General features: G+C 45.9%; 1 protein-coding gene across 1 annotated transcript in view; it reads right to left on the bottom strand.

Annotated features, from left to right (window-relative positions):
* Window positions 1-13,784, bottom strand: part of TYMP (thymidine phosphorylase) — a 47,467-nt gene extending 33,683 nt beyond the window's left edge. Inside the window, exons 1-2 of the mRNA XM_056573032.1 lie at window positions 13,520-13,784; window positions 1,657-1,687 (exon numbers count right to left, since the gene is read on the bottom strand). Of these exons, the coding sequence (XP_056429007.1) occupies window positions 1,657-1,687 (31 nt within the window). The 5' untranslated portion in view covers window positions 13,520-13,784. The remainder of the gene's footprint in view (window positions 1-1,656; window positions 1,688-13,519) is intronic.
* Window positions 13,785-14,061: the final 277 nt, after the last annotated feature.

Raw genomic sequence — 14,061 nt, 5'->3', positions numbered from 1 at the left:
ATTTAAGCACAAGACTGCCACATAAATGTGAAAAAGTAAAAGGGCCCCATGATTGATGTCTGGATCGTTCATGCTTTTATCATTTGTCGGTCGCATATCCCCTGTGCGCAGCTGACAATGACAAAAGATGATTCTTTAGCAGGTCAGAACAAAGTGACAAGTTGACAAAGGAGCACTTGCTTATTCGTCAGCTGACCACTAGTTCTATCACACAGAGCGATATTGGCCTATTCGATATTGGCCTATTTCAATAAGGCATGTCAGACAGACCTGAATGTAAGTTACCCCATCAGAAGAGATGCTGTCAGCAGCATTTACTTTGCCTTACTCAAGTTCTAGTACTAGTTTCTGCTTGTATGTAGCTTTTAGAGGAAGCTATCAGTGCAACAAGACTGGATTTATAGGGAGAGCACATGCCAAGTGGGGCCCACCCTCCCCGGCCAGTCCAGTTATTCCAGTCCACCCAGCATTTTCTAGTATTATAGTATTTAATAGTTGCAGTGGATGTGCTGACCAAATTATTTTGTATTGTTTGGTTGTGTACTTCACCCATCCCCTGAGTGTTCTAAGTAGGAGATTGCTGGATTCTACATGCCCAAAGTTTGTAGGCTTATTGCTAACCCAGAAGAGGCATATCTATAGTGTAGGGTCCATCCCAAAATGAGGTCACCTTACTGTGTTAGGATGTATATATTATTTGGACAAATTGTATGCTAAAAATCTTTTTTTCTCTCTAGCAGTATTACAATTTTAAATGTTTCATATTATACATACTCTATATCCTAGTGCTAGCAGTGTGCTGCTGTAGATTCTCTGTTTGACTTAGCTCTTTCGTATGAGTAGGTGCCTACATATGTGTGGGGATCTCTCTTTTTGTGACTACTGGATTCACTGGATTTAGTATCTCCATAACTTTCATAGAATTAAGGCAACTGCCTTGTTCAAATTAAAATATCACTATATAGTACATGCAGAGTGAACAGTTAAAGGAGTACTCCAGCGCAACATAACGCTGTAGTGCATATGTAGTGCAATATAACTTATCCCCTCTTTGAAGGATAGGGGATAAGTTATAGATCGTGGGGGGTCCGAGCACTGGGGCACCCCGGGATCTCTTGGACAGGGCCGCGGCAGTCTGCAGGAAGTGTTTTGTCCCCAGGAGAAAGGCATGCAGACACGCCCCTCCATGTATCTCTATGGGGTACTTGGGGGACGTGTCAGCCGACGTGTCATGTGGGGAGATCCTGGGGGCCCCAGCACTCAGATCCCCCGCGATCTATATCTTATCCCCTATCCTTCAGAGAGGGGATAAGTTATATTGCACTACAGATGTCCTTTAACATATATGCTATCTTCTTTGTGGATCTTGCTGGTAGAGTTTCCCTCATTCCCAGTTCCCTCTCCTGTATGTAAATTGGTCTCAATATTCTCAGACTACCCTATGCACAATGTGGCACTCCATGCTTTTGGATTCTGTATGTAAAGTAAATTATTTTTGTGAACAGAAGGATTGTTGCACTAATGTGAGTCCATCCCTTCATGTCTGTTGTAGGGGGTCAGGTCCCAGTGTTAAATAGCAAATAACCTATAAGGACTTCTCGACCACTGGGCTCCTTAGTAATGGAATGTGTGGTAGTGCTGTACAATAGATTATACCTTCAGTTCCAGGCACTGATATGGATGACATCTGAAAAAAGAGGAAACAAATTATGTGGTGAGGGGACTTTGGCATATTGAATAAAATTGAATAAAATGTTCTTACCTGTATTGTGTCCTTGATATCCTTAGGCAGCACACAATGGGTTAACTTCTTTATAGGAGAATTCTCATGCAGGACAATTAATCCCATATCCAAAGGGGAGAGTTGGAGATACATGACTGCTGTACTTGTGTATCTCAGTCTCTCCAATAGAGATGAATTGAGGGCCCAAGCCGTTCCCCGCTCCATGCACGAGAAGAGCCGGGGCACTGTACAAGAGATGGTGGTGGGTCCCAACGGTCGGAACCTCCGTAATCAGACACTTACTTATAAATTTTCCTACATGAGACTTCTCCTTTAACTCCTTAATGGACTAGAAAACATGCAGCAGTAATAATAACACAATAACAACAAATAATCAATCAGAATCATTACTCACATATAAAAGGATAGCAAGCGCACCAGACAGTGTATAAAACAAAGCAGTAAGAAGGTATTGTGGTGTTTATAGACATTGGCACTAATTTACTATTGTAAACCCGACCTGTTTTGTTGGGTTGTGCGCCAGATTCTGCGCCAGAATGTGACCCAGAAATTGCGCCAGAATTTTAAAAAACCAACCAACTCACCATTTTACAGAGAAACCCCCAAAAAAGGGCATGGCTGCAAGAAAAAGGGGGCATGGTCATCAAAAGGGAGTGTGTCCCAAAATTTTCAAAAAATCTCAACATATTTACTTAGGTTTCCACAGAAAATGTAGTAGATTTGAGCTGAGGAAAACCCTACAGATCAGAGCATGTGTAAAAAAAAAAAAGCAAAACGTAGGGAAAAGTGCAAAAAGTAGGAAAACCTTAGTAAATACTGTGGAAAAATATCTGTTGGGAAAAAAAACACAAAGAAAACTACACTCCACTCTAAGTAAATTAGAGTAAAAATTTCAGGTAAGCAAGATTGTATTCTTTCCTAGAGGTCCTTTGGCAGCACACAATGGGTCTTACATAGCAATGAACTTGTGTGTGATAAGCTGCATGCTGGAGGACTTCTTTGCCAAAGACAGAACCCTCTGAGAATAAAGGATCCAATCTACTATGTTTCACAAAGTAGACGTTGAAGTGGAGAACCATGTTGCAGCCTGACAGGTGTTGTCTAGAGGAATGTTGCTTCTCCCAGCCAGGAGACAGGGGTAGACCTGATGGAATGATGCCAGACAGAAGACATTCACAGTCATCCAAGGAGTAGCAGCCCTTAACCCCTTAAGGACTCAGGGTTTTTCCGTTTTTGCACTTTCGTTTTTTCCTCCTTACCTTTTAAAAATCATAACCCTTTCAATCTTCCACCTAAAAATCCATATTATGGCTTATTTTTTGCATCACCAATTCTACTTTGCAGTGACATCAGTCATTTTACCCAAAAATTCACGACGAAACAGAAAAAAAAAACATTGTGCGACAAAATCAAAGAAAAAAACGCCATTTTGTAAATTTTGGGGGCTTCCGTTTCTACGTAGTGCATATTTCGGTAAAAATGACACCTTATCATTATTCTGTAGGTCCATACGGTTAAAATTATATCCTACTTATATAGGTTTGATTTTGTCGTACTTCTGGAAAAAATCATAACTACGTGCAGGAAAATTTATACGTTTAAAAATGTCCTCTTCTGACCCCTTTAACTTTTTTATTTTTCCATGTACAGGGCGGTGCGAGAGCTCATTTTTTTGCGCCGTGATCTGATGTTTTTATCAGTATGATTTTTGTTTTGATCGGACTTTTTTATCACTTTTTATTCATTTTTTAATGGTATAAAAAGTGACCAAAATACGCTTTTTTGGACTTTTTTTGACCGTGCGGTTTAATTAATGATATAGCGACCCCGCTTCATATCGTGGGAGCCGGCGTAGGACGTAAATATACGTCCTGCGTCGTTAAAGGGTTAATAAGGTCTCAAATCCCCATGGAGAGAGAGGCTTTACTTGTCTTGTGGCTCATGTTCGGGCATGTGAACCGAAGAAATAAATGTTCTGCCTTCATGAAAGAGTTCTTTAACGATAAAGTAACAAAATTAATTATTTAACATCCAGGAGAGGAAAGCTTACCTGTTCTTCATCTTGAGGATTGGGAAAGAGTGCTAGAAGTAATAGTTCCGAATTTATGTTAAAGGAATTGTCCGGCGCAGACTTTTTCTATTCCATCCTGCCCGGGCTGCAAAAAAAGACAAAACGAACTTTCACTTACCTCCATATGTTCCCCCGGAGCTCCGCAACAGCTGATCGGTCGGCCGGGCTGTTTACTTCCTACTTACTTTAGCTCAGTATATCACATGGCGCTTCAGCCTATCACCAGCCGAGGCGGGACATTGCTGTGGCCGGTGATAGGCTGAAGCGCCATGTGACGTACCGGGCTAAAGGAAGTAGGAAGTAAACAGCCCGGCCGACCGATCAGCTGTTGCGGAGCTCCGGGGGAACATATGTGTTACGCCGAGCGCTCCGGGTCCCCGCTCCTCCCCGGAGCGCTCGCAACATCCTCGCAATTGCAGCGCCCCGGTCAGACCTGCTGACCGGGTGCGCTGCGATACCTCTCCCAGCCGGGATGCGATTTGCGATGCGGGTGGCGCCCGCTCGCGATGCGCACCCCGGCTCCCGTACCTGACTCGCTCTCCGTCGGTCCTGTCCCGGCGCGCGCGGCCCCGCTCCTTAGGGCCCGCGCGCGCCGGGTCTCTGCGATTTAAAGGGCCACTGCGCCGCTGATTGGCCCAGTTGGCTTATTAGTGTGTTCACCTGTGCACTCCCTATTTATACCTCACTTCCCCTGCACTCCCTCGCCGGATCTTGTTGCCATCGTGCCAGTGAAAGCGTTTCCTTGTGTGTTCCTAGCCTGTGTTCCAGACCTCCTGCCGTTGCCCCTGACTACGATCCTTGCTGCCTGCCCCGACCTTCTGCTACGTCCGACCTTGCTCTTGTCTACTCCCTTGTACCGCGCCTATCTTCAGCAGTCAGAGAGGTTGAGCCGTTGCTAGTGGATACGACCTGGTTGCTACCGCCGCTGCAAGACCATCCCGCTTTGCGGCGGGCTCTGGTGAATACCAGTAGCAACTTAGAACCGGTCCACCAGCACGGTCCACGCCAATCCCTCTCTGGCACAGAGGATCCACCTCCTGCCAGCCGAAACGTGACAGTAGATCCGGCCATGGATCCCGCTGAAGTTCCACTGCCAGTTGTCGCCGACCTCACCACGGTGGTCGCCCAGCAGTCGCAACAGATAGCGCAACAAGGCCACCAGCTGTCTCAACTGACCGTGATGCTACAGCAGCTACTACCACAGCTTCAGCAATCATCTCCTCCGCCAGCTCCTGCACCTCCTCCGCAGCGAGTGGCCGCTTCCGGCCTACGACTATCCTTGCCGGATAAATTTGATGGGGACTCTAAGTTTTGCCGTGGCTTTCTTTCACAATGTTCCCTGCACTTGGAGATGATGTCGGACCAGTTTCCTACTGAAAGGTCTAAGGTGGCTTTCGTAGTCAGCCTTCTGTCTGGGAAAGCTCTGTCATGGGCCACACCGCTCTGGGACCGCAATGACCCCGTCACTGCCTCTGTACACTCCTTCTTCACGGAGATTCGAAGTGTCTTTGAGGAACCTGCCCGAGCCTCTTCTGCTGAGACTGCCCTGCTGAACCTGGTCCAGGGTATTTCTTCCGTTGGCGAGTACGCCATCCAATTCCGTACTCTTGCCTCCGAATTATCCTGGAATAATGAGGCCCTCTGCGCGACCTTTAAAAAAGGCCTATCCAGCAACATTAAAGATGTTCTGGCCGCACGAGAAATTCCTGCTAACCTACATGAACTCATTCACCTAGCCATTCGCATTGACATGCGTTTTTCCGAAAGGCGTCAGGAGCTCCGCCAGGATATGGACTTTGTTCGCACGAGGCGTTTTTTCTCCCCGGCTCCTCTCTCCTCTGGTCCTCTGCAATCCGTTCCTGTGCCTCCCGCCGTGGAGGCTATGCAAGTTGACCGGTCTCGCTTGACACCTCAAGAGAGGACACGACGCCGCATGGAGAATCTGTGCCTGTACTGTGCCGGTACCGAACACTTCCTGAAGGATTGTCCTATCCGTCCTCCCCGCCTGGAAAGACGTACGCTGACTCCGCACAAAGGTGAGACAGCTCTTGATGTCAACTCTGCTTCTCCACGCCTTACTGTGCCTGTGCGTATATCTTCCTCTACCTTCTCCTTCTCTACCATGGCCTTCTTGGATTCTGGATCTGCAGGAAATTTTATTTTGGCCTCTCTCATCAACAGGTTCAACATCCCGGTGACCAGTCTCGCCAGACCCCTCTACATCAATTGTGTTAACAATGAAAGATTGGACTGTACCGTGCGTTACCGCACGGAACCCCTCCTAATGTGCATCGGACCTCATCACGAAAAAATTGAGTTTTTGGTCCTCTCCAATTGCACTTCCGAAATTCTCCTTGGACTACCGTGGCTTCAACGCCATTCCCCAACCCTTGATTGGTCCACAGGAGAGATCAAGAGCTGGGGTACCTCTTGTTTCAAGGACTGTCTTAAACCGGTTCCCAGTACTCCCTGCCGTGACCCTGTGGTTCCCCCTGTAACCGGTCTCCCTAAGGCTTATATGGACTATGCTGACGTGTTTTGCAAAAAGCAAGCTGAGACTTTACCTCCTCACAGGCCTTATGACTGTCCTATTGACCTCCTCCCGGGCACTACTCCACCCCGGGGCAGAATTTATCCTCTGTCCGCTCCAGAGACTCTTGCTATGTCTGAATACATCCAGGAAAATTTAAAAAAGGGGTTTATCCGCAAATCCTCCTCTCCTGCCGGAGCTGGATTTTTTTTTGTGTCCAAAAAAGATGGCTCCCTACGTCCTTGCATTGATTACCGCGGACTTAATAAAATCACGGTAAAGAACCGCTACCCCCTACCTCTTATCTCAGAACTCTTTGATCGCCTTCAAGGTGCCCACATCTTTACCAAACTGGACTTAAGAGGTGCTTATAATCTCATCCGCATCAGGGATGGGGACGAATGGAAGACTGCATTTAACACCAGAGATGGACACTTTGAGTATCTGGTCATGCCCTTTGGCCTGTGCAACGCCCCTGCCGTCTTCCAAGACTTTGTTAATGAAATTTTTCGTGATCTCTTATATTCCTGTGTTGTTGTGTATCTGGACGATATTCTGATTTTTTCTGCCAACTTAGAAGAACACCGCCAGCATATCCGCATGGTTCTTCAGAGACTTCGAGACAATCAACTTTATGCCAAAATGGAGAAATGTCTGTTTGAATGTCAATCTCTTCCTTTCCTAGGATACTTGGTCTCTGGCCAGGGATTACAAATGGACCCGGATAAACTCTCTGCCGTCTTAGATTGGCCACGCCCCTTCGGACTCCGTGCTATCCAACGTTTTTTGGGGTTCGCCAATTATTACAGACAATTTATTCCACACTTTTCCACTATTGTGGCTCCTATCGTGGCTTTAACCAAGAAAAATGCCAATCCCAAGTCCTGGTCTCCCCAAGCGGAAGACGCATTTAAACGGCTCAAGTCTGCATTTTCTTCTGCTCCCGTGCTCTCCAGACCTGACCCATCTAAACCCTTCCTATTGGAGGTAGATGCCTCCTCAGTGGGAGCTGGAGCGGTCCTTCTACAAAAAAATTCTTCCGGGCATGCTGTTACTTGTGGTTTTTTTTCTAGGACCTTCTCTCCGGCGGAGAGAAACTACTCCATCGGGGATCGAGAACTACTGGCCATTAAATTGGCACTTGAGGAATGGAGGCATCTGCTGGAGGGATCAAAATTTCCAGTTATCATTTACACCGATCACAAGAATCTCTCCTATCTCCAGTCTGCCCAACGGCTGAACCCTCGCCAGGCCAGGTGGTCGTTGTTCTTTGCCCGTTTTAACTTTGAAATTCATTTTCGCCCTGCCGACAAGAACATTAGGGCCGATGCCCTCTCTCTCGTTCCTCGGATGCCTCGGAAGTAGAGGTCTCTCCGCAACACATCATTCCTCCTGACTGTCTGATCTCCACTTCTCCAGCCTCCATCAGGCAAACTCCTCCAGGGAAGACCTTCGTTTCTCCACGCCAACGTCTCGGGATTCTCAGATGGGGTCACTCCTCCCACCTCGCAGGCCATGCGGGCATCAAAAAGTCCTTGCAACTCATCTCTCGTTTCTATTGGTGGCCGACTCTGGAGACGGATGTTGTTGATTTTGTGCGGGCCTGTACTGTCTGTGCCCAGGATAAGACTCCTCGCCAGAAGCCTGCTGGTCTCCTTCATCCTCTGCCTGTCCCCGAACAGCCTTGGTCACTGATTGGTATGGACTTTATTACAGACTTACCCCCATTCCGTGGCAACACTGTTGTTTGGGTGGTCGTTGATCGATTTTCCAAGATGGCACATTTTATTCCTCTTCCTGGTCTTCCTTCAGCGCCTCAGTTGGCAAAACAATTTTTTGTACACATTTTTCGTCTTCACGGTTTGCCCACGCAGATCGTCTCGGATAGAGGCGTCCAATTCGTGTCTAAATTCTGGAGGGCCCTCTGTAAACAGCTCAAGATTAAATTAAACTTCTCTTCTTCTTATCATCCCCAATCCAATGGGCAAGTAGAAAGAATTAACCAGGTCCTGGGTGACTATTTACGGCATTTTGTTTCCTCCCGCCAGGATGACTGGGCAGATCTTCTACCATGGGCCGAATTCTCATACAACTTCAGAGCCTCTGAATCTTCTGCTAAGTCCCCATTTTTCGTGGTGTACGGGCGTCACCCTCTTCCCCCCCTCCCTACTCCCTTGCCCTCTGGTTTGCCCGCTGTGGATGAAGTGACTCGTGATTTTTCCACCATATGGAAAGAGACCCAAAATTCTCTTTTACAGGCTTCATCCCGCATGAAAAGGTTTGCCGATAAGAAAAGAAGAACTCCCCCTATTTTTGTTCCCGGAGACAAGGTATGGCTCTCCGCTAAATATGTCCGCTTTCGTGTCCCCAGTTACAAACTGGGACCACGCTATCTTGGTCCTTTCAAAGTCTTGTGCCAGATTAATCCTGTCTCTTACAAACTCCTTCTTCCTCCTTCTCTTCGTATTCCCAATGCCTTCCATGTCTCTCTCCTTAAACCACTCATCATCAACCGTTTCTCTCCCAAACTTGTTTCTCCCACTCCTGTTTCCGGTTCTTCTGACATCTTCTCCGTGAAGGAGATACTGGCCTCCAAGACGGTCAGAGGAAAAAGATTTTTCTTGGTAGATTGGGAGGGCTGTGGTCCAGAAGAGAGATCCTGGGAACCTGAGGACAACATCCTAGACAAAAGTCTGGTCCTCAGGTTCTCAGGCTCCAAGAAGAGGGGGAGACCCAAGGGGGGGGGGGGGTACTGTTACGCCGAGCGCTCCGGAGCGCTTCCCGGAGCGCTCGCAACATCCTCGCAATTGCAGCGCCCCGGTCAGACCTGCTGACCGGGTGCGCTGCGATACCTCTCCCAGCCGGGATGCGATTCGCGATGCGGGTGGCGCCCGCTCGCGATGCGCACCCCGGCTCCCGTACCTGACTCGCTCTCCGTCGGTCCTGTCCCGGCGCGCGTGGCCCCGCTCCTTAGGGCGCGCACGCGCCGGGTCTCTGCGATTTAAAGGGCCACTGCGCCGCTGATTGGCCCAGTTGGCTTATTAGTGTGTTCACCTGTGCACTCCCTATTTATACCTCACTTCCCCTGCACTCCCTCGCCGGATCTTGTTGCCATCGTGCCAGTGAAAGCGTTTCCTTGTGTGTTCCTAGCCTGTGTTCCAGACCTCCTGCCGTTGCCCCTGACTACGATCCTTGCTGCCTGCCCCGACCTTCTGCTACATCCGACCTTGCTCTTGTCTACTCCCTTGTACCGCGCCTATCTTCAGCAGTCAGAGAGGTTGAGCCGTTGCTAGTGGATATGACCTGGTTGCTACCGCCGCTGCAAGACCATCCCGCTTTGCGGCGGGCTCTGGTGAATACCAGTAGCAACTTAGAACCGGTCCACCAGCACGGTCCACGCCAATCCCTCTCTGGCACAGAGGATCCACCTCCTGCCAGCCGAATCGTGACAATATGGAGGTAAGTGAAAGTTTGTTTTGTCTTTTTTTGCAGCCCGGGCAGGATGGAATAGAAAAAGTCTTCGCCGGACATTTCCTTTAAAGGTGGAATTTACTTTAGGCAGAACCCTTAGCATAGGCCTAAGGACAAGATGGTCTTGCAGAATACTTTAAATATGGTACTTTAAGTAAAAGAGTTTGCAATTTCCCAACTGTCTTTGTCAAGGTGACGTCCACAAGAAATAGAGTTTTGAAGGAAAAGACACTAAAAGGGGTACTCCGGTCGAGAAAAAATATTACATTCAACTGGTGCCAGAAAGTTAAACAGTACTTACCAGCTCCTGTATGCTCCAGAGGAAGTTGTGTAGTTCTTTCCAGTCTGACCACAGTGCTCTCTACTGAGACCTCTGTTCGTGTCAGGAACTGTCCAGAGCAGGAAAGGTTTATTATGGGGATTTGCTTTTGCTCTGGACAGTTCCTGACATGGACAGAGGTGTCAGCAGAGAGCACTGTGGTCAGACTGGCTACAACTATACAACTCCCTTTTGTAGTATACAGCAGCTGATAAGTACTGGAAGGTTTAAATATAAGTAATTTACAAATCTGTTTATCAGTTGATTTGAAAACATTTATTTTCCACCGGAGTACTTCTTTAATTACGGATGTATGCTGGCTCAAAAGGATAGAGCATCAGTGTGTTTAGAACAGTGGAGAGATGCCACTAATGAAACAGTGAATAGAAAACAGGTCAGAAGTTTTTTACTGCTTTGAAGAATCTCCTGAAGAGTGTGACCAGAAAAGTACCCTCCCACATACACGTTGGTCCAGATTTATCAAACTGTGTGAGAGAAAAAGTGGAGTGATTTCCCCACAGCAAACAATCACAGCTCAGCTTTTACTTTCCCAGAGTTGTCATTGGTTGCTGTGGGGAAATCTCTCTATTTTTTCTCTCACACAGTTTGATAAATCTGGGCCATTGAGGGAAGGGTCACACAGGAGCGCATCTGCAACGTATTTGATGCTGCGGATGCGCTGCCGGCCATCACAGAGCCACGGAAGAACAACCTTGCTGCTGCTGTAGCTCTGTGTGGGCGGTTTGGGTGGTGAACTGGACTCCCAATCATCTGTATTCTTAGATTTTAATTCATACAGGGACTTAAATATGGAGATTAAGTCTAACTTTTTAATTGTAACTTGTGTCATTCATTTTATAGACCGGATTGGAAAAGAGTGTGACCAGTAAAAACTTTCTCTTTAACAGGTTTAACAGGACAGAAGTAAAATATGTTTTTATCAGATTTATGCTCAGTATTTTTATCTGACTCAATCCAGTTTTCCTGCTTTAGGGTACGTTTACACACGCGGATTTTACGCTGCAAATCCGCTGGTGAAGGCCCGCTCTATGCTGTCTTTACATGTGCCTGCTGTTAGCGGCAATACGCCTCTACCAGCAGACACCCTGTGATGTGCGAGTCGCAGTATACTCGCACATCGCGGGAGCTCTCTGCCTAGCTCAGAGCAGGGAGAGCTGCCGCGATGTGCGAGTAAGCCGCACACATCGCCTCACTGTGTCTGCTCGTAGCGGCGTATTGCCACTACCAGCAGGCACATATAAAGCCAGTATAGAGCGGGCCTTCACCGACGGATCCACAGCTAAATACGCTGCGAAAATCCGCGCGTGTGTACGTACCCTTAGAGTCTATTCGCACGTTCAGTATTCTGCGCAGATTTGATGAGCAGGATTTGAAGCTGTATTCAGTCTTTTAGTTTACACTGAAATCTGCAGCAGAAAATCCAACACCTCAAATCTCCTCAGGATACTGTCGCCAGAATACAAATCTTTCCCATCTGATACTACTTTTACCTTCTGAAAAAAAAAAATTTGCACCAAATGGGCCCTGATCCGGTCGGGGGACACAACGTACACAGCCGGGTCTGACTGACTTTTAATAGGGTCCATCAGGTTTCTGCCAGGTGTCAGTTGTGAGCTACTCATAAAGGAGAAGAAAAGTAAATGCTGATGCTCTTGCTATACTTTTATATGTAGGTGATGGTTCTGATTGGTTACTTGTTGTTGCATTGTGTAATTATTCTGCTAACGTATTTTCTATAGGGAGGTGTTACAGGCATTAACCCATTGTGTGCTGCAGTTATGTGAATGTTGGCTTTTGCTCCTGGTTTATAAGTGAAACATTCTGAAGAGCCCTTTATAAGGTTGGTGTTGAGGTAAAACACAATCCTATGAAAAATATTACACATAGGTCCCTTTTCCACTTTGACAATACACTGCAGACAGTATTTAAGAAGATGCTTGTTGTATTATGCGGTATAAATCATACACTGTTCAGAAGTAGAAGTGCTAATGTGTAAGCCCTAGGTGAGCTCAGTGCCCAGATTCAGCGCTTATCACATATTAGTTCTTGTGGTTTATCTATAAAATTATATTTTCCTCTGTGTGAAGGCTATTGCAATATTCTATTGATCAGTTTCAGTGTGAATCCACATTAGAAAATCAAGTGATTTGAGTGACTTGATCATCAGTGCCAACCTTGACGGGTATTCTCATGCAACAATGTCAAGACTATACCAAGAATGTTGTGATAAAAAAAAATGCAGTGAAAGGGGTCCTGAGGACATAAAAAGACCACATTAAAGATCTTTTGTAATTGTTTAACATTTTTCGAATATTAAATAAAGAAAATGGCACCTGAAAGTTCCACTACTAGGGGGCCCCCATACCTACTGCAGCAGCATCAGCTTGTACATGAGTCATGGACAAGAGATGACTCATGGACAAGGCTGTATGAGCAGACACTCCAATCAACTCCCACCACCACAAGGAGGGACACGCCCCCTTCCCAATAGGATTTTTTAACACTGTGAGCTAATGAAAAGAGGTATTTTTATAATAAATATAGGTGATAGAGGCATAAAAATCTGATGTACATGGTCGGAATTAGGTACTGAGTAACATTTTATTTTTATTTTTGGGATCTGACATGTACGCTTTAAGGAGATCAGGTAAAATGAAAGCTGAGCTGCTATGGAAAATAGACAGTTATACGAGCAATACCAAAAGACAAACCATACCAATATAAAAAGTATTGCAAATAAAGACTCATATAGAACACAATAAAATAAAGCACAACTGCATCTCATAGAATATAAGAACCATAAAAGAGGAAGACACATACCCACAATCACAGATTTCTGGTTGCTATGTCTTTGCCTCTGCCTTTGGTGCAGTTTTGCTTGTTCCATAATATTAACACGTTTGCAGTTTACTTTGAGACGTTTGTGCACATATTTTGGCTAGCAACATTGTATGTGACATCAATAAAATCGAAATTGTATTTTCTGTAATTTGGGTTCAGTGCGATTTTCTATATGGGTGCTTATATTTTATGTGAAACACAGAACGTGAAACATAGAACAGCACTTATTCTGAACAACCTGTTCACTTTTATTAGTGAAAACACGAAAAATAGAGTGTTCTTTGCATATCTGCTACTATTGCAGCAATACAATCTGGTCACCGGCAGTCTATGAACAAAGGTGAATGAATGACGGTACATTTAACTAACTGTAAAATATGTGTATAGTAGAAGAAATGAGGCTAAAGGAAAGAAACTCGCACTTTTTGATACCTGTGTCAGTAAGTCTCTTTAGTGTTTGTTATGTTGTTTTATATGACAAATTAAATTGAATAGACTGTCTATCCAGAGAAATCCACTCACCTCGGATCTCCAGGTTAACTATCTGTAATATATGAAGCCTCTCCCCCTTTGTTGTGCCAGAATGTGTCTTGTCTGTGTTTTTCTCGCAGTGCAGCTCAGTGCTCTTTTCTCGCACTTTACAGTAGCTGCTTCTGTGATGTGTTGTCCAACCCACTTTTTTCTGCTAGGTTTTAATTTCCTTTGGCAATAGCGCAGCTTCTGTAGAAATGATAAACTCTGGTTCTTCCTAAGGTCGTTTTCTGTCTGAATTCTTCATCACGCTGCATCTTGCTCATAGGGTGGTTGCATGTAGGATGATGACACATGGGTTACTGTCCAATCGGGAGTTGGAGGATGAGGGGCGGATGACAGTACCCACAGTAGTCATTTGTACAGCTCTGTTGTGCAGTAAAAGAAGCTGTGGATGATTTAGTTTCCACAGCTTTTCTGCCTATTTGTCAGTTAGCAAAAGTCTTCTCTACCGTCTTTGAATTTTGTGTACATAGCATTGTCATTTTTCTGTTTATGTAGCCAAATTAATTTTTTTTTGTTTTTGTGAAATA

This window comes from Hyla sarda, chromosome 4 (assembly GCF_029499605.1).
Source record: "Hyla sarda isolate aHylSar1 chromosome 4, aHylSar1.hap1, whole genome shotgun sequence".
NCBI lineage: Eukaryota > Metazoa > Chordata > Amphibia > Anura > Hylidae > Hyla > Hyla sarda.
Note: the sequence above shows the minus strand (reverse complement) of the source record. Positions and strands in the feature narration are given on the sequence as shown.